This window comes from Oncorhynchus mykiss, chromosome 18 (assembly GCF_013265735.2).
Source record: "Oncorhynchus mykiss isolate Arlee chromosome 18, USDA_OmykA_1.1, whole genome shotgun sequence".
NCBI lineage: Eukaryota > Metazoa > Chordata > Actinopteri > Salmoniformes > Salmonidae > Oncorhynchus > Oncorhynchus mykiss.
Window position 1 is genome coordinate 11,524,593 of NC_048582.1, and position 19,069 is coordinate 11,543,661.

The following is a 19,069-nucleotide window of genomic DNA, read 5'->3' on the forward strand; positions in this document are numbered from 1 at the left end:
AGCCCCCTCCTCACCCCCCATCAGCCCTCCAGCATGTGCTAATCAGAGTGCTTCTCAATAGGACTACCTGAGGAACCGGTGAGGGCAGCAGCACCACGGTCTTGTAGTGACTGACTTGTCATCAGTAGAAGCTAGCTACATTGGTGGTAGCTGCGTTAACAGCTTATGGCTCTGGAGTGCATGAAACCTATATACTTCAATAATACATTCCAGCACTAGTGAACCAGTTAGAATAGACTAGTAATCACTGACAGCTTTGTGATGTGTTCTGTCTGGGAGTGGAGGTCTGATCACCTCCCTGGGAGAAGATTACAAGTTTAATCAGCCGACAAAAGGGAGAACGGCCAGAGAGAGAGAGCGAGTCAGGCTAGAGGAGCCAAACCATTTACTCCTCTCCTCCTTTTCCTCACTCACTCATTTAGCTAATTGGCTTCCTCTCAGAGACCAGTGAAGCTGAAGTTCCCTTCTGGCTTCAGAGTGTTCAGACCCACAATGAAAGGCCTTTGTCTCCCTACATCTCTCTCTGCCTGTCTAAGGATGGGAGGATAGGCCCTGTAGCTAAATAAGTTAGAAACCTGAAGAGCCTTTAACTTCCTGCATGTGTAAAGAGACTGAAGATGTCTCACTGTCTTTAGATGACATGATTCATCTGAAATAACATCTTCCATCTCATCCTACAACCTTAAAGCTCATTTTCATCTTAGAGACATAGCTACAGTTGAAGACCTAAAGTACTTCTGCAGAGGTCAAATACTGTCCCTAAAGAGGCCTATCTGATGTGTCTCTCCCTATTTGTGTAAGAGAGCTCCTGGGACTGTGATGTCGTCTCGTCCTAGATTGGGCCGCGCCCCTCAAACGCTGACAAGCCCTGTGGGGTCAGGAACAATGTTCTCATCATAATTAAATGTTCCTGCTTTTCTCTGCAGAGGGGGAGAGAGGGGGTGGTTGTTTGACAATTATGGAAACCAACAATGCAGAAAGCCGAGCCCAGCTAGCCGAGGTATAAATTAATACTGTTCCAACCCCCATCGCTCCTCCCCCTCCTCATTCTCAAGTCGATTAATGAATTTCAAAATAAAAATGAAAGGGCATTAGGCTGTGCAACTGTGTAACCCCCCCCCCCCCCCCTTTCGAACACTCCCACCCCCACTTTTCCTCTGCTAACCCTGAAATGAGGTGGCCATTACTGGGAGGCCCACAGAGTCATGAGTCATGACAGGCTGCCTCAGCCTGTCTCCTACACTGCCCTGATATACCACAGCCTGTCTGTCTCCTACACTGTCCTGATATACCACAGCCTGTCTGTCTCCTACACTGCCCTGATATACCACAGCCTGTCTGTCTCCTACACTGCCCTGATATACCACAGCCTGTCTGTCTCCTACACTGCCCTGATATACCACAGCCTGTCTGTCTCCTACACTGCCCTGATATACCACAGCCTGTCTGTCTCTCTCCTATACTGCCCTGATATACCACAGCCTGTCTGTCTCTCTCCTATACTGCCCTGATATACCACAGCATGTCTCTCTCCTACACTGCCCTGATATACCACAGCCTGTCTCTCTCCTATACTGCCCTGATATACCACAGCATGTCTGTCTCTCTCCTACACTGCCCTGTTATACCACAGTCTGTCTGTCTCCTATACTGCCCTGATATACAACAGCCTGTCTGTCTCATATACTGCCCTGATATACCACAGCCTGTCTGTCTCTCTCCTATACTGCCCTGATATACCACAGCCTGTCTGTCTCCTACACTGCCCTGATATACCACAGCCTGTCTCTCTCCTACACTGCCCTGATATACCACAGCCTGTCTCTCTCCTACACTGCCCTGATATACCACAGCCTGTCTCTCTCCTACACTGCCCTGATTTACCACAGCCTGTCTATCTCTTATACTGCCCTGATATACCACAGCCTGTCTCCTACACTGCCCTGATATCCCACAGCCTGTCTGTCTCCTACACTGCCCTGATATACCACAGCCTGTCTGTCTCCTACACTGCCCTGATATACCACAGCCTGTCTGGCTCCTATACTGCCCTGATATACCACAGCCTGTCTGTCTCATATACTGCCCTGATATACCACAGCCTGTCTGTCTCATATACTGCCCTGATATACCACAGCATGTCTGTCTCCTATACTGCCCTGATATACCACAGCCTGTCTGTCTCTCTCCTATACTGCCCTGATATACCACATCTTGTCTTTCTCCAATACTGCTCTGATATACCACAGCCTGTCTGTCTCTCTCCTATACTGCCCTGATATACCACATCTTGTCTTTCTCCAATACTGCTCTGATATACCACATCCTGTGTCTGTCTGTCTGTCTCCTATACGTCTCTGATATACCACAGCCTGTGTCTGTCTGTCTCCTATACGTCTCTGATATAGCGCAGCCTGAATTGAAACCTGTCTGGCAGTGTGAGAAGGCCCTTGGTTAGATTTGATATGTGTATCACAACATAAGCTATCTGTTAACCTGAGATTTCTCAAAGGGAAATGGGCACACACACACACACACACATCAGCCTTTATTTGATATACTGTTTCAGGCACACACGCAGGGGGACACACTCGCACTCTCCATCGCCCCGCCACTCGTAGTAATCACACCACTGCTCTGAGCTACAGGGGAGAGCAAGAGAGAGAGCAAAGAGCGAGAGAGAGAGTGGTGCTGTCGTCGGGGCAATTTGTGAACTCTGACATGGCCAATCTTTAACAGCACAACAATACACACCCAAATATCATATAGACCGTTCACCAATTCCAGGCAGTACAGAGGAAAGGCAGCACTAAACATGTGGATGGACCAGGGCTTAGGCCCAGGCCCTGCTAGAGTAACCCAACTGAGAGAGGGTGTATGTGGGGTTGGGTGGGTCTGGGGACTGCAATGAGGGGGGGGATGCGTCTGGAAAAAGGGAGAGGGGGAAGGAGGGGGGGGGTGAGGCTCAGGAAACAGAAATTAAAAGCCTTAAATGTCAGTGCACACAGTATTGCTTGGTGAAACAGGTCATTACTCCCTATAGTATTACCACCATTTTACAGCATTAATAACCTGGAAAATAGTGCAGCAATTGCTCACGTCTCAAGAAATAAATATTTATTTCTTATTGAACAAGTACATAATATAAGGGGGGGGGGGGTTGGCCAATGGAATATAGGGAACTCTTCCTGCTGTTGATTATGATGCCTGATGCTGTCCATCACATACAGTAAAAACCATGAGCCACGAGTTAAGTTGGGGACTGCCGAAGCACAGGGGAGAAAAGTCACAAGGCACCACACACACGCACTGACGTCCATGACACCAGAGATAGTGCATGCTCCAGGATGCTCTGTGTGTCTAAGGTGTCTTACTTGGCAGTGAGAGGGGGGACAGGGAGATGGGGGGGCAGAGGAAAGTACACATGGACATCAGGCCCAAACATGTCCACTGAGAAAGGTCAAAGGGCAAAGATGGAGACAGGTGGACATGGTGGAGTGGAAGGCTGCCATCTTGGGTGTGTGAATTCTCTCCATCATGGTGGGTTAACCAGTCACTTAGTTAGTTAGTTACCTTCCCAGTTGCTGTTACTCTCTCCATCATGGTGGGTTAACCAGTCAGTTAGTTAGTTACCTTGCCAGTTGCTGTTACTCTCTCCATCATGGTGGGTTAACCAGTCAGTTAGTTAGTTACCTTGCCAGTTGCTGTTACTCTCTCCATCATGGTGGGTTATCTAGTCAGTTAGTTAGTTAGTTAGTTACCTTCCCAGTTGCTGTTACTCTCTCCATCATGGTGGGTTAACCAGTCAGTTAGTTAGTTACCTTCCCAGTTGTTGTTACTCTCACCATCATGGTGGGTTAACCAGTCAGTTAGTTAGTTACCTTCCCAGTTGCTGTTACTCTCTCCATCATGGTGGGTTAGCCAGTCAGTTAGTTAGTTACCTTCCCAGTTGCTGTTACTCTCTCCATCATGGTGGGTTAACCAGTCAGTTAGTTAGTTACCTTCCCAGTTGTTGTTACTCTCTCCATCATGGTGGGTTAACCAGTCAGTTAGTTAGTTACCTTCCCAGTTGCTGTTACTCTCTCCATCATGGTGGGTTAACTAGTCAGTTAGTTAGTTACCTTGCCAGTTGCTGTTACTCTCTCCATCATGGTGGGTTAACCAGTCAGTTAGTTAGTTACCTTCCCAGTTGCTGTTACTCTCTCCATCATGGTGGGTTAACTAGTCAGTTAGTTACCTTCCCAGTTGCTGTTACACTCTCCATCATGGTGGGTTAACTAGTCAGTTAGTTACCTTCCCAGTTGCGGTTACTCTCTCCATCATGGTGGGTTAACCAGTCAGTCAGTTAGTTACCTTACCAGTTGCTGTTACTCTCTCCATCATGGTGGGTTAACTAGTCAGTTAGTTAGTTACTTTCCCAGTTGCTGTTACTCTCTCCATCATGGTGGGTTAACTAGTCAATTAGTTAGTTACCTTCCCAGTTGCTGTTACTCTCTCCATCATGGTGGGTTAACCAGTCAGTTAGTTAGTCACCTTCCCAGTTGCTGTTACTCTCTCCATCATGGTGGGTTAACAAGTCAGTTAGTTAGTTACCTTCCCAGTTGCTGTTACTCTCTCCATCATAGTGGGTTAACCAGTCAGTTAGTTACCTTCCCAGTTGCTGTTACTCTCTCCATCATGGTGGGTTAACCAGTCAGTTAGTTAGTTACCTTCCCCGTTGCTGTTACTCTCTCCATCATGGTGGGTTAACTAGTCAGTTAGTTAGTTACCTTCCCAGTTGCTGTTACTCTCTCCATCATGTTGGGTTAACCAGTCAGTTAGTTAGTTACCTTCCCCGTTGCTGTTACTCTCTCCATCATGGTGGGTTAACTAGTCAGTTAGTTAGTTACCTTCCCAGTTGTTGTTACTCTCTCCATCATGGTGGGTTAACCAGTTAGTTAGTTACCTTCCCAGTTGCTGTTACTGTATATGTTACGCAGACTACCGACGCGGTTAAGTTTCCACGCTTGACGTTTGGCTGCGTCCCGACGGGCGGCAGGAGGAGAGATGGAGAGAAGAGGACAGCGGAGAAGATTGAAGACAACACAAATATAAAGACTAAAAAAGGAGAAAAGTGTAATCAACCAGCAGCACTAGAGAGGGAGGAGTCAAGTGTAATCAACCAGCAGCACTAGAGGGGGAGGAGTCAGGTGTAATCAACCAGCAGCACTAGAGAGGGAGGAGTCAGGTGTAATCAACCAGCAGCCTTAGAGGGGGAGGAGTCAAGTGTAATCAACCAGCAGCACTAGAGAGGGAGGAGTCAGGTGTAATCAACCAGCAGCCTTAGAGGGGGAGGAGTCAAGTGTAATCAACCAGCAGCACTAGAGAGGGAGGAGTCAGGTGTAATCAACCAGCAGCCTTAGAGGGGGAGGAGTCAAGTGTAATCAACCAGCAGCACGAGATGGGGAGGAGTCAGGTGTAATCAACCAGCAGCACTAGAGAGGGAGGAGTCAAGTGTAATCAACCAGCAGCACTAGAGAGGGAGGAGTCAAGTGTAATCAACCAGCAGCACTAGAGAGGGAGGAGTCAAGTGTAATCAACCAGCAGCACTAGAGGGGGAGGAGTCAGGTGTAATCAACCAGCAGCACTAGAGGGGGAGGAGTCAGGTGTAATCAACCAGCAGCACTAGAGGGGGAGGAGTCAGGTGTAATCAACCAGCAGCACTAGAGGGGGAGGAGTCAGGTGTAATCAACCAGCAGCACTAGAGGGGGAGGAGTCAGGTGTAATCAACCAGCAGCACTAGAGGGGGAGGAGTCAGGTGTAATCAACCAGCAGCACTAGAGGGGGGAGGAGTCAGGTGTAATCAACCAGCAGCACTAGAGGGGGAGGAGACAGGTGTAATCAACCAGCAGCACTAGAGGGGGAGGAGTCAGGTGTAATCAACCAGCAGCATTAGAGGGGGAGGAGTCATGGGCTGGGCATGGACTTGTGTGGGAGGGGCTAAGGTGAGATGCAGTGACAAATCACAAGTCAGCAGTAGAAGCAACACAGGAACAGTTGAAGCTGAACAGTACTGCCTTAACATCCTTCACAGAGACTTCTAATTTACCATGACAACCTGGCAGTGGTATGTGCACAGAATGGAAACTCAAAAAATATATAGAACAAGTCGAATAGAACTGGTTTAAAAACTAGACGTTAAACAAATCCAAGCTAAGAAAAGGTTATCAGAGGGGGGCAGAGGGGTAAAATGTTTCCCTCTCCCACTGAATGTGTTCAGGTCCTAGACTATGTGACTTCTGCTTTCACCTTCTATAATGAGGTACATACTACACTCTAAATACACACTTATTCCCCCTCGCATCTCGCCCCTGAACCCTCACAGCCCCCGCCGACGCTACTGTTATTTCCCAACATCCCCCGAGGCCTAGAAGAACATTTGCTACACAACGATATCAGAAGAGAAAGTACATTTATTCACCAGTCCCCCGCTACAGCATAGGACAAGGGAACATTCTGGTAATGGGGGTGTGAGGTTTAAATGTTAGACTGCTTGTACGAGCCTCGGTCTTATTGTCCTTCAAGGCGCTATTCTCCCACACACAGGAATCTGGAGCAATCACAAAGAAATACCCCAATATATGTTCAAGTCATTTACATCTGCACCCACAGTGTGTGTGTGTGTGTGTGTGTGTGGTGTCTAAAATATTTGGGTCCTTTGTACATCCAACGAATAATGGTCTTGTGCATGGGAAAGACCACCTGGGACCTTTAACAAGTTGACCTTTAGTGTCACACCTGCTGTACCTCTATGGCTACAAAGTGACCTTAATTATCTTCCATTTTAGGGAAATGGCCAAAGCGGTTCGGCAGACCCACCTCCCCTCTAAGGGCTAAATGATAGATGCATCAAGATGCTTCAGTCACAACACAAACCACACCCACTTCTGCTCTCTCTAACAACCTGTGTGGAATGAATCCCCCAATCACCCAGTCCGCTATCTAACCACCTGATCCTTTGATCCCATACCAGATCATAGAGTGTTCTGTCCTGACTGACTAACATCTCCTCTCCAGGAATGCCTCTTTCTCCCTCCAGGAGGGAGGGATCTGCAGCTGGTCTGCCGCTCTGTGTGGGGCCTCATCTCCACCTCCCATCTCAAAGGGGCCAAAGGGGCGCTTTCATGTCCCCAGTCTCGAATCTGAGGGACAACTTTGGTATCTCCAGCGGGCTCGCGGTCAGATCCCCTTTCAAAGGTCCCGCGCAGCGAGGAGCCGGACCCCGTGCTGTAGTGTATGTAACCAGGGGGTGCTAGGCAACTAACGAGGTGCTCTTACAGAGACAGTTAATTGTGGGCTGTGATCGACGGAGCACACAGAGGAGGAATGATACACCTGATGCAGGTGGCTGTGAAAGAGAGGAAAGGGGGAGGAGAGGGATGGAGGGGTAGAGATTCGGGGGTCTCCACGTGTCAAGCTTGTGGGGGGAGGGGGGGGGTCTGGCTTAGTGGCAGGAAGAAAGGAAGAGGATGAGTGGCGTCTTTGTTTTAGGGAGAGAGGGAGAAGAGGGGGAGGAAGAGAGGGAGGAAGAGAGGAAGAGTAGCTTTTCATTAGAAATAAAAGGATCCCCTGTTTTAGCCATGTAGGAATCCTGCTGTTTCCTCACAACCTTAAAGGGATACTTCAGGATGTTGGCAATGAAGCCCTTTATCTACTTCCCCAGAGTCCGATGAAATCGTGGATACCATTTGTTAGGTGCCTGTGTGCAGTTTGAAGGACGTTGCTAACTAGCATTAGCGCAATGACTGGAAGTCTATGGTAACTGCTAGCATGCTAGTAGATACCATAGACTTCCAGGCATTGCGCTAACTCAACTATCCCTTTCAGTATCCCATCCTGAAGTATCCCTTTCAGTTCACACACACACACACACGGAAAGTATGGTGAGTATAATGTAATATCAGACAATTAACACAATTTTTTAATGTATATTTACTAACATCTGAAGGAGAAAGAAAACAAGAGAAATAGAAAACAGAGAGAGTGACATGGAGATGGAGACCAGATAGATGAAAGAGAGAGAGAGAGGAAAGAGAGACATGGAGAGAAGGGGAGACAAGAGGAAAGAGACCAGATAGATGAAAGAGAGAGAGAGATGAAAGAGAGACATGGAGAGAAGGAGAGACAATAGGAAAGAGACCAGATAGATGAAAGAGAGAGAGAGAGGTAAGAGACATGGAGAGAAGGAGACAAGAGAGGAAAGAGAACAGATAGATGAAAGAGAGAGAGAGAGGAAAAAGAGACAGAGAGAAGGAGACAAGAGAGGAAGGAGACAAGGAGAGACAAGAGAGATGAGAGATAGACATGGAAAGAGGAGAGCGACATGGAAAGAGGAGAGAGAAGAGAGATGAGAGACACCAAGGAGACATGGAGAGAGGAGAGAGAGACATGGATAGAGGAGAGAGAGACATGGAGGAGAGAGACACCAAGGAGAGAGACATGGAGAGAGGAGAGAGAGACATGGAGGAGAGAGACACTAAGGAGACATGGAGAGAGGAGAGAGAGACATGGATAGAGGAGAGAGAGACATGGAGGAGAGAGAGATGAGAGGGAGGAGAGACACCAAGGAGAGAGACATGGAGAGAGGAGAGAGCGACATGGAGGAGAGAGAGATGAGAGGGAGGAGAGAGACATGAGAGGGAGGAGAGAGACATGGAGAGGGAGGAGAGAGACATGGAGAGAGGAGAGAAAGACACAGAGAGAGACATGGAGAGAGAGAAATGAAGGAGATAGAAAAGAGAGAGACATGGAGAGATAGAGTGACGTATAACCTCACGGTGGCCCTACCTGGGCTAAAGGAGAAGGAGCGGCGAGGGTGGGTACGGACCAGAGTGGAGCAGAGGGCGGCCCGCCCCGGTCCCTCGCCTCATGAATAACGGGTGTGTGTGACAGGCTGATACTTCATCTGGGTCGTGGTGTGACAGGCGTAGAGAGGCCCCACGCTGTCGCGTGGTGCTTAATGGCTAAATTGGGAGACTGTTACTAATCGCTTATTGAATAATGAAAGTGCCACAGCTGATAAAAGATTTCAATACGGTGGATTATTTATAATATTTCACTTAAGTGCCCCGCTGACAAATGGGGCGAAGGGGCTGCACAGAGGCCGGCTGGCCGGGGGAGCATCTCACAATGCTCGGCCTTCAGAGGCCGGCTGGCTGGGGGAAGCGTCTCACAATGCTCGGCCTTCAGAGGCCGGCTGGCTGGGGGAGCGTCTCACAATGCTCGGCCTTCAGAGGCCGGCTGGCTGGGGGAGCGTCTCACAATGCTCGGCCTTCAGAGGCCGGCTGGCTGGGGGAGCGTCTCACAATGCTCAGCCTTTAGAGGCCGGCTGGCTGGGGGAGCGTCTCACAATGCTCGGCCTTCAGAGGCCGGCTGGCTGGGGGAGCGTCTCACAATGCTCGGCCTTCAAAGGCCGGCAGGCTGGGGGAGCGTCTCACAATGCTCGGCCTTCGGGAAAAGCGTGCTGGGAAAGGAATTAATCCACAATGAGTAACGATTACTTGGCTATATACACGTGGTACCAGTACTGAGTCAATGATAACTTGGTTATATACACGGGGTACCAGTAGGGAGTCGATGATAACTTGGTTATATACACAGGGTACCAGTACTGAGTCAATGATAACTTGGTTATATACACAGGGTACCAGTACTGAGTCAATGATAACTTGGTTATATACACGGGGTACCAGTACTGAGTCAATGATAACTTGGTTATATACACGGGGTACCAGTAGGGAGTCAATGATAACTTGGTTATATACACGGGGTACCAGTACTGAGTCAATGATAACTTGGTTATATACACGGGGTACCAGTACTGAGTCAATGATAACTTGGTTATATACACGGGGTACCAGTACTGAGTAGATGATAACTTGGTTATATACACGGGGTACCAGTACTGAGTCAATGATAACTTGGTTATATACACGGGGTACCAGTAGGGAGTCGATGATAACTTGGTTATATACACGGGGTACCAGTACTGAGTAGATGATAACTTGGTTATATACACGGGGTACCAGTACTGAGTCAATGATAACTTGGTTATATACACGGGGTACCAGTAGGGAGTCAATGATAACTTGGTTATATACACGTGGTACCAGTACTGAGTCAATGATAACTTGGTTATATACACGGGGTACCAGTAGGGAGTCAATGATAACTTGGTTATATACACGGGGTACCAGTACTGAGTCAATGATAACTTGGTTATATACACGGGGTACCAGTACTGAGTCAATGATAACTTGGTTATATACACGGGGTACCAGTACTGAGTAGATGATAACTTGGTTATATACACGGGGTACCAGTACTGAGTCAATGATAACTTGGTTATATACACGGGGTACCAGTAGGGAGTCGATGATAACTTGGCTCTATACACGGGGTACCAGTACCGAGCCAATGATAACTTGGTTATATACACGGGGTACCAGTAGGGAGTCGATGATAACTTGGTTATATACACAGGGTACCAGTAGGGAGTCAATGATAACTTGGTTATATACACGGGGTACCAGTACTGAGTCAATGATAACTTGGTTATATACACGGGGTACCAGTACTGAGTCAATGATAACTTGGTTATATACACGGGGTACCAGTACTGAGTCAATGATAACTTGGTTATATACACGGGGTACCAGTACTGAGTCAATGATAACTTGGTTATATACACGGGGTACCAGGAGGGAGTCAATGATAACTTGGTTATATACACGGGGTACCAGTACTGAGTCGATGATAACTTGGTTATATACACAGGGTACCAGTAGGGAGTCAATGATAACTTGGTTATATACACGGGGTACCAGTACTGAGTCAATGATAACTTGGTTATATACACGGGGTACCAGTACTGAGTCAATGATAACTTGGTTATATACACGGGGTACCAGGAGGGAGTCAATGATAACTTGGTTATATACACGGGGTACCAGTACTGAGTCAATGATAACTTGGTTATATACACAGGGTACCAGTAGGGAGTCAATGTGCAGTAGTACGAGGTAATTGAGGTAGATATGTACATATCAGTAGAGAAAGTGACTAGGCAACAGGATGATAATGAACTGTAACAGCAGCGTATGTGATGAGTCAAAAGAGTTTGTGTAAAAATGGTCAAAGCAGATAGTCAAATAGTTAACCAATAGCTACCCAGACTAAATATTTAGCAGTCTTATGGCTTGGGGGTAGAAGCTGTTCAGGGTCCTGTTGGATCCAGACTTGGTGCATCGGTAATGCTTGCCAGATGCCAAGCAGTTGCCATATCAAGAGGTGATGCAGCCAGTCAAGATGCTCTCAGTGGAGCAGCTGTAGAACCGTTTGAGGATCTAAGGACCCATGCAGAATCTTTTCAGCCTCCTGAGGGGGAAGAGGTGTTGTTGTGCTCTCTTCATGGACCATGATCATTCCTTAGTGATGTGGACACAAGGAACTTCAAGCTCGTCAAGCCCGCCAGGAAATCCAGGATCAAGTTGCAGAGGGAGGTGTTTGGGTCCTTAGCATAGTGATGAGCTTGGAGTGGACTATGGTGTTGAACGCTGAGCTGAAGTCAATGAACAGCATTCTCACATAGTTGTTCCTTTTGTCCAGGTGGGAAAGGACAGTATTTACTCTTGGTAAATAGTATGGTCTAAAGTTTATCATGGGGTATTTTAACTCAGGCGAGCAAAACCTCGAGACTTCCTTAATATTAGAGATCGCGCACCAGCTGTTGATAAGAGACACCACCTCCCCTGAGCTTCCCCGATGCCACTGCTCTGTTCTGCCGCTGTATATAAAAACAACCTTGATTTATATTTACCATGTCCTTGTTCAGCCACGACTCAGAGAAACACAGGATATTACAGTTCTTCAGATCACGTTGACAGGATAGTCTCGAACAGCGCTCATCCAGTTTATTCTCCAGTGATTGCATGTTCGCCAATAGCCCGTGGGTAGAGGTGGTTTATCCACTCTCCGATATAGTCTCGTCATGTATCCTGCACGCCGGCCTCTATAACGCCATCTCTGACTCCTCCTTTGTGTCGGGCTTTGGGCCTGGCCCGGGATGATCAATACAAGTTTCACCTTGTCCAAATCAAGGTTAGCGATAGCAGTTCTGATGTCCAGCTCTTTTACAGTCATAGGAAACGATGGTGGAAATATTATATACAAAAAAATACATTCTATGGTCAGCAGCCAATAAAATGGCTGCTACTACTGCCAGTCCCATTCTAACTATGAAGGAGATTGGACAAATATTAAATCAGTTTCAAGAGCGAAGATATGAACCAGTCGCTGGACACCTTTGGTAGTTTCATAAAGCACGCTGGGTGCTACAATGATTTCAAACGGTGTCAGATCACTCACCTCAGATAAACACAAATGATTTCAAACGGTGTCAGATCACTCACCTCAGATAAACACAAATGATTTCAAAGGGTGTCAGATCACTCACCTCAGATAAACACAAATGAGCAGCACACACAGTCATGTCAATTAATACATTTCCTCCATTGAAAATAGGCTGTTTGCGAGCTAGGTGAAATATATTACACATTCAGCCCCCTACATTATAATGTCCCATTCCCAGTAATGTCTATCTGCTCCAGTATTCCTCCCAGTCCCAGCCAGCCAGGCAAGCAGGCAGGAGAGGAGATGGAGTGACCCCAGACAGAGACAGAAGACAGGCACTTGTCTTGTCAGCCACGTGATTCCCTCTGATGGAAGTGCTACACATTACATCACACATCTGCTATCAACTCTGCATCTGTTCCACTCCCATTCACAATGGTGGGTGACGTTTTGTGTATGTGTGTGTGTGTGTGTGTGTGTGTGTGTGTGTGTGCATGAGTGAGGATGCATCAGTGTGTTTGATACCCCAAGATGGTGTATTTGAGCCTATAAACCTGTGTATCCACAAGTAAACGTGTGTTTATGAGCAAGCCATTCATCGTGACAGAGTAGTATGTCATGTTTACTATTAGCAGTGCTGAAAACACACATCTGACTGACAGACAGACAGAAAGAGAGGAGGAATGGAGGGATGAGAGAAAAGAATGGAGAACCCCCTTCCACAAGCAGAGTGATGTCAGGGGGCTCGTGGGAAGACATGGCTGCGTTTCCCATACCTGTTCCTACGGCAGCATACGGTGCCTTATCATATTCAAATACGTTATTTCATTCATTTAATGTACCATTTGTTTATCTGGTTTAAGATCATTGGAATAAAATCTCTTTAAAAAAGTTACCTGGTCCAAGACAGCTAAAGGGTCAGATATTAAGTCATAGTTGACAATCATTAGTTATCTAAAATCACCAGGTTCATCATAGTTTTGTACTTCCTAGGTTTGTTGCTCCATTCTTTTCCAGACACATTCATTCAATAGTCGAGCTTAGCACCTAGGACCCAGCTAGTGTATAGACTAGGTGTCTGTTAGCTAGGGGGAGCGTTTTAGCGGGCGGACCAGGGCTGGAAAACGGAGAGGGGAGGGGAGATGGCGTTACCTTCCCCAGTACCAGAGAGGCCGTCGGCTTTGAAGTTGCTGGTGCTCTTCTTCCGGCGGTGCTTCTTGCGGTTGGCGTGCGGCGAGGGGGGCGGGTCCATCTTAGGGCTGGTGGTGTTGGAGATGGAGGGGCTGGAGCACACAGACTCTCCCAGACCCGTGTCTACAGGGAAAGAGACAGACCGTTAGATAATACCGCTCCTCAACAACAACAAGACGAAAGCAATGAAGGACCAGAAATACTTTTGAAAATATGTTGAGAACGCAAGAGTAAACAGCAGCTAGGGCTGTGAAGGTAATGACCCTGTAACTGACGGTTATGGATGAAGACTGGCATGAAAATAAAATAACCCCCAAAAGCATTTAAAACATGCCTACATTCATTTTAGGATAAAAATATATATATTTAACTTTATTTTCATGTAGATAAACTTTACTAATGATTATAAACAGTTGTTTTGCTGACTTGGTCTATTAAACTTTCTACATCTCTTCCTCTTTCCAACTGTCCTTTGATGCTAGAGCAGCTCATCTGCTAGATACGGGGGTGTTCAGCTCTATAGACTATGGCACTTTGATGCTGTAGCAGCTCATTTGCTAGATACGGGGGTGTTCAGCTCTATAGACTATGGCACTTTGATGCTGGAGCAGCTCATCTGCTAGATACGGGGGTGTTCAGCTCTATAGACTATGGCACTTTGATGCTGGAGCAGCTCATCTGCTAGATACGGGGGTGTTCAGCTCTATAGACTATGGCACTTTGATGCTGGAGCAGCTCATCTGCTAGATGCGGGGGTGTTCAGCTCTATAGACTATGGCACTTTGATGCTGGAGCAGCTCATCTGCTAGATGCGGGGGTGTTCAGCTCTATAGACTATGGCACTATGATGTGTTGACTTTCTTTTATTCAATGCACATTTTCATTGCTTGCTAGTAAATAAATAAATAGGTATTTTACATTTTGGGGGAAGTGTCTGACTATTCATTCATTATTCAACAGCAGTGGACAATGTTGTTCTGGCTCTAAGGCCTATAACGCGCTAATGTTGTCAAACGGACAACTGGCCAATCCTCTCCAACCTGGCATGGTACAGTATCATTTGATACAGAATCTTTTCTTAATTTCTAGACTAATCAACGCTGATCAGGGCCGGTCCTGGTCCATAACCCATCCTAGGCGATAACCCATCCTAGGCGAGACCAAAACAAAATGAATGCCCTCCTATCCCTGCTAAGTAGAATAGTAGCCTGGGCTACACAGAGACGGCCCGCAATGCTCTTTTATGAATGCACGTGGTAGACTACTGTTTGTAAAACAGGAAATTTACCATTTATCCCTGTCATTTAGTTACATTCATTTCTGTTAATGGATGTATTAATAATAGTAATTTACTATTATCATTCTCGGAGTGGAAACGTTGTTAGCAGAGCCCACAACCTGCTACACTTGTGAGAAACAAGTTGTGGTTTATTTCATACCATCATTTACATGCTCCATGTGAGCAATGAGCATGTGTCTGGTTTCTCTGTCCTGTTAATGTAGACAGACTGCACACCCCTGAGCGTGCATAGAAACACCTGGCCTGCTTCTCGCAAACATTCAATGAAGGAAAGGGCCCATTCGGGGATGTCTGATTTCTGATAGTCTTAACTCACCAACACTAATAAAGCTGAGCTTCTTGGCCTCCCGAGTGGCACTGTATCGCAGTGATAGAGGCGTCACTACAGAGCTGGGTTCGATCCCAGGCTGTGTTGCAGCAGGCTGCGACCGGGAGACCCATGAGGCAGCACACAATTGGCCAAGCGTCGTCCGGGTTAGGGGAGGGTTTGGTCGACTGGGATGTCCTTGTCCCATCGCGCTCTAGAGACTCCTTGTGGCGGGCCGGGCGCATGCACGCTGACTTCGGTCGCCGGCTGTACGGTGTTTCCTCCGACACATTGGTGCGGCTGGCTTCCGGGTTAAGCGATCAGTGTGTCAAGAAGCAGTGCGGCGTGGCAGGGTTGTGTTACGGAGGACGCATGGTTCTCAACCTTCGGCACTCCCGAGTCCGTAGAGGAGTTACAACGATGGGACAAGACTGTAACTACCAATTGGATATCAGGAAATTGGAGAGAAAAAGGAGTGAGCTTCCTCACCTCACACTGCAAGTCAACGAAGTCCGCAGTTGTTTATTTTTACATCCAATTATTAGAATAGTTCCTCACAGTATTTGAAAAATCTTTCCTTGATAATCAGCATTAGTGAAAATTAGACTATGGACATGTTGTATGTATTTGTTTCTATAGTAATGATTGTCAATTTCATACTATAATTCATTATTTATATATTATTTAGAAAGCCTAAGGTAGGCCAAGGTTTTTTAAATATGTTTTAAGGAAAGGAGAAATATTTGCTTGGTCTGACATACGCTGGTGCCTTTGACTGACCGGTGTGAGTTCACTGATTCTCTCTACAGGCCTATGTGTACCTTTCCTAAAGTAGCCGGTCTGGTCTCCATCTCTTTAATAAGAATCAAACGCTCCTGTCATGATTTCATCATGTAAAAGGCTTATTTCCAGTATCTCAGATTACATTACATCCCTCGTTACACCATCCTCTCTTTGATTTCATCTTGTAAAAGGCTTATTTCCAGTATCTCAGATTACATTACACCCCTCGTTACACCATCCTCTCTTTGAAGAACATGTTCCACTGCCATCCAATGACCGCAGCAGCAGGGTTTGCGACGTTATGCAAATACTTCGGGAAAAGTGGGAGAAAACTCCTCGGACTTCTTTTGAATGGTTTCGTGCGACAAAATTGGAAGTGTATAAAACAAGGTATATATGCAGAAAGCCGCTGACAGGGTAGGCATTTAGACTCCTTTAATATCGTGCAAATACGAAAATGAGACAGATTATCTACAACCTGGCATTTCTGAATTTTATTCATATTTATAATGATCAAATCAAGGTTTATTTGTCACGTGCGCCGAATACAACCATTATAGCGCTATAAAATACTCCCTTCAATACAAAAGCAATTAAAGTACTTATTCCATGTTCCTTCGTTACCTCTGTGCTGTCGACACATCAGTTCTTTTGTACCACATGAACGTGTTTCCTGAATAAAAAGCAGAGAAATTCCACGAAGCCCAGGTCAGGAAATGAACCCGGCTTCCTAAAATGTACTAAAAGAAAGCTTACAGTGAAAGACCTTACAGTGAAATGCTGACGTACAGGCTCTAACCAATAGTGCCAAAAAAAGGTGTGTGTGTGTGTGTGTGTGTGTGTGTGTGTGTGTGTGTGTGTGTGTGTGTGTGTGTGTGTGTGTGTGTGTGTGTGTGTAGGTAAGTAAAGAAATAAAACAACAGTAAAAAGACATTTGAAAATAAGAGTATAAGAGTAAGGCTATATACAGACACCGGTTAGTCAGGCTTATTGAGGTAGGATGTACATGAATGTATAGTTAAAGTGACTATGCAGATATGATAAACAGAGAGTAGCAGCAGTGTAAAAGAGGGGTTGGGGGCGCACAGTGTAAATAGTCCGGAAAACCATTTGGTTACCTGTTCAGGAGTCTTAAGGCTTGGGGGTGGATGTGTCCAGCTAGGGAAGCAGTAACACAGGAGCTGAGTGTGGATGTGTCCAGCTAGGGAAGCAGTAATACAGGGTCTGAGTGTGGATGTGTCCAGCTAGGGAAGCAGTAATACAGGGTCTGAGTGTGGATGTGTCCAGCTAGGGAAGCAGTAATACAGGAGCTGAGTGTGGATGTGTCCAGCTAGGGAAGCAGTAATACAGGAGCTGAGTGTGGATGTGTCCAGCTAGGGAAGCAGTAATACAGGGTCTGAGTGTGGATGTGTCCAGCTAGGGAAGCAGTAATACAGGGTCTGAGTGTGGACGTGTCCAGCTAGGGAAGCAGTAATACAGGAGCTGAGTCTGGATGTGTCCAGCTAGGGAAGCAGTAATACAGGGTCTGAGTGTGGATGTGTCCAGCTAGGGAAGCAGTAATACAGGAGTTGAGTGTGGACGTGTCCAGCTAGGGAAGCAGTAATACAGGAGCTGAGTGTGGATGTGTCCAGCTAGGGAAGCAGTCATACAGGAGCTGAGTGTGAATGTGTCCAGCTAGGGAAGCAGTAATACAGCAGCTGAGTGTGGATGTGTCCAGCTAGGGAAGCAGTAATACAGGGTCTGAGTGTGGATGTGTCCAGCTAGGGAAGCAGTAATACAGGGTCTGAGTGTGGACGTGTCCAGCTAGGGAAGCAGTAATACAGGAGCTGAGTCTGGATGTGTCCAGCTAGGGAAGCAGTAATACAGGGTCTGAGTGTGGATGTGTCCAGCTAGGGAAGCAGTAATACAGGAGTTGAGTGTGGACGTGTCCAGCTAGGGAAGCAGTAATACAGGAGCTGAGTGTGGATGTGTCCAGCTAGGGAAGCAGTCATACAGGAGCTGAGTGTGAATGTGTCCAGCTAGGGAAGCAGTAATACAGCAGCTGAGTGTGGATGTGTCCAGCTAGGGAAGCAGTAATACAGGGTCTGAGTGTGGATGTGTCCAGCTAGGGAAGCAGTAATACAGGGTCTGAGTGTGGACGTGTCCAGCTAGGGAAGCAGTAATACAGGAGCTGAGTGTGGATGTGTCCAGCTAGGGAAGCAGTAATACAGGGTCTGAGTGTGGATGTGTCCAGCTAGGGAAGCAGTAATACAGGGTCTGAGTGTGGACGTGTCCAGCTAGGGAAGCAGTAATACAGGAGCTGAGTGTGGATGTGTCCAGCTAGGGAAGCAGTAATACAGGAGCTGAGTGTGGATGTGTCCAGCTAGGGAAGCAGTAATACAGGAGCTGAGTGTGGATGTGTCCAGCTAGGGAAGCAGTCATACAGGAGCTGAGTGTGAATGTGTCCAGCTAGGGAAGCAGTAATACAGGGTCTGAGTGTGGATGTGTCCAGCTAGGGAAGCAGTAATACAGGGTCTGAGTGTGGATGTGTCCAGCTAGGGAAGCAGTAATACAGGAGCTGAGTGTGGATGTGTCCAGCTAGCGAAGCAGTAATACAGGGTCTGAGTGTGGATGTGTCCAGCTCTATGGAGCCATTCATAGCAGCCAGTGGATGAAGCTGCCATTCATTTGGCTGTTCTCCTCCGCCTCCCCTGGCTGGCCCAGGATATCAGGCAAGGAGGCCACGAGACGCTTCACTTTTCATGCGCTGAGCTGACAGCTGTGACTTGCGGCGGAATAAAATAACATTCAGTTCCCATCAATATCAGCGTGGGCGGCGGGACTGATGTGGACAGTGGGGTTGGGGGGGCTGCTGGCACGGAGCGAGCTCCTATCACACTGATGTAGCGCCTGCTGCCCAGAACAGAACAGACAGCCTCAAGGACAGACATAACTTATTGGACTATCGTTTAGTCTCAGCTCAAGTGGAAAACGTGACAACTTATCTCTGCTGACAAGATGCCATCCTGGAGCGCACAATTAACCGCCCGGGATTAACAGTCCTCACATCTGCAGCCCCTCCTCCCTCTCATCTCCCCCCGACCCAGCCTCCCCCTCCT

At 47.2% G+C, this 19,069-nt stretch overlaps 1 protein-coding gene across 8 annotated transcripts in view; it reads right to left on the reverse strand.

The window, feature by feature from the left end:
* The window catches only part of LOC110528752 (arf-GAP with GTPase, ANK repeat and PH domain-containing protein 1), a 282,636-nt gene that overhangs the window by 61,121 nt on the left and 202,446 nt on the right, over positions 1–19,069 (reverse strand). For 7 of the 8 annotated variants that reach the window (XR_005037373.1, XM_036951836.1, XM_036951835.1 and 4 more), the window contains one exon: positions 13,543–13,704. Coding sequence is in view for 7 of the 8 variants with exons in the window: in XM_036951836.1 (XP_036807731.1) it covers positions 13,543–13,704 (162 nt within the window). In the remaining variant the exon portion in view is untranslated. The remainder of the gene's footprint in view (positions 1–13,542; positions 13,705–19,069) is intronic. The other variant, XM_036951832.1, reaches the window with a different exon arrangement.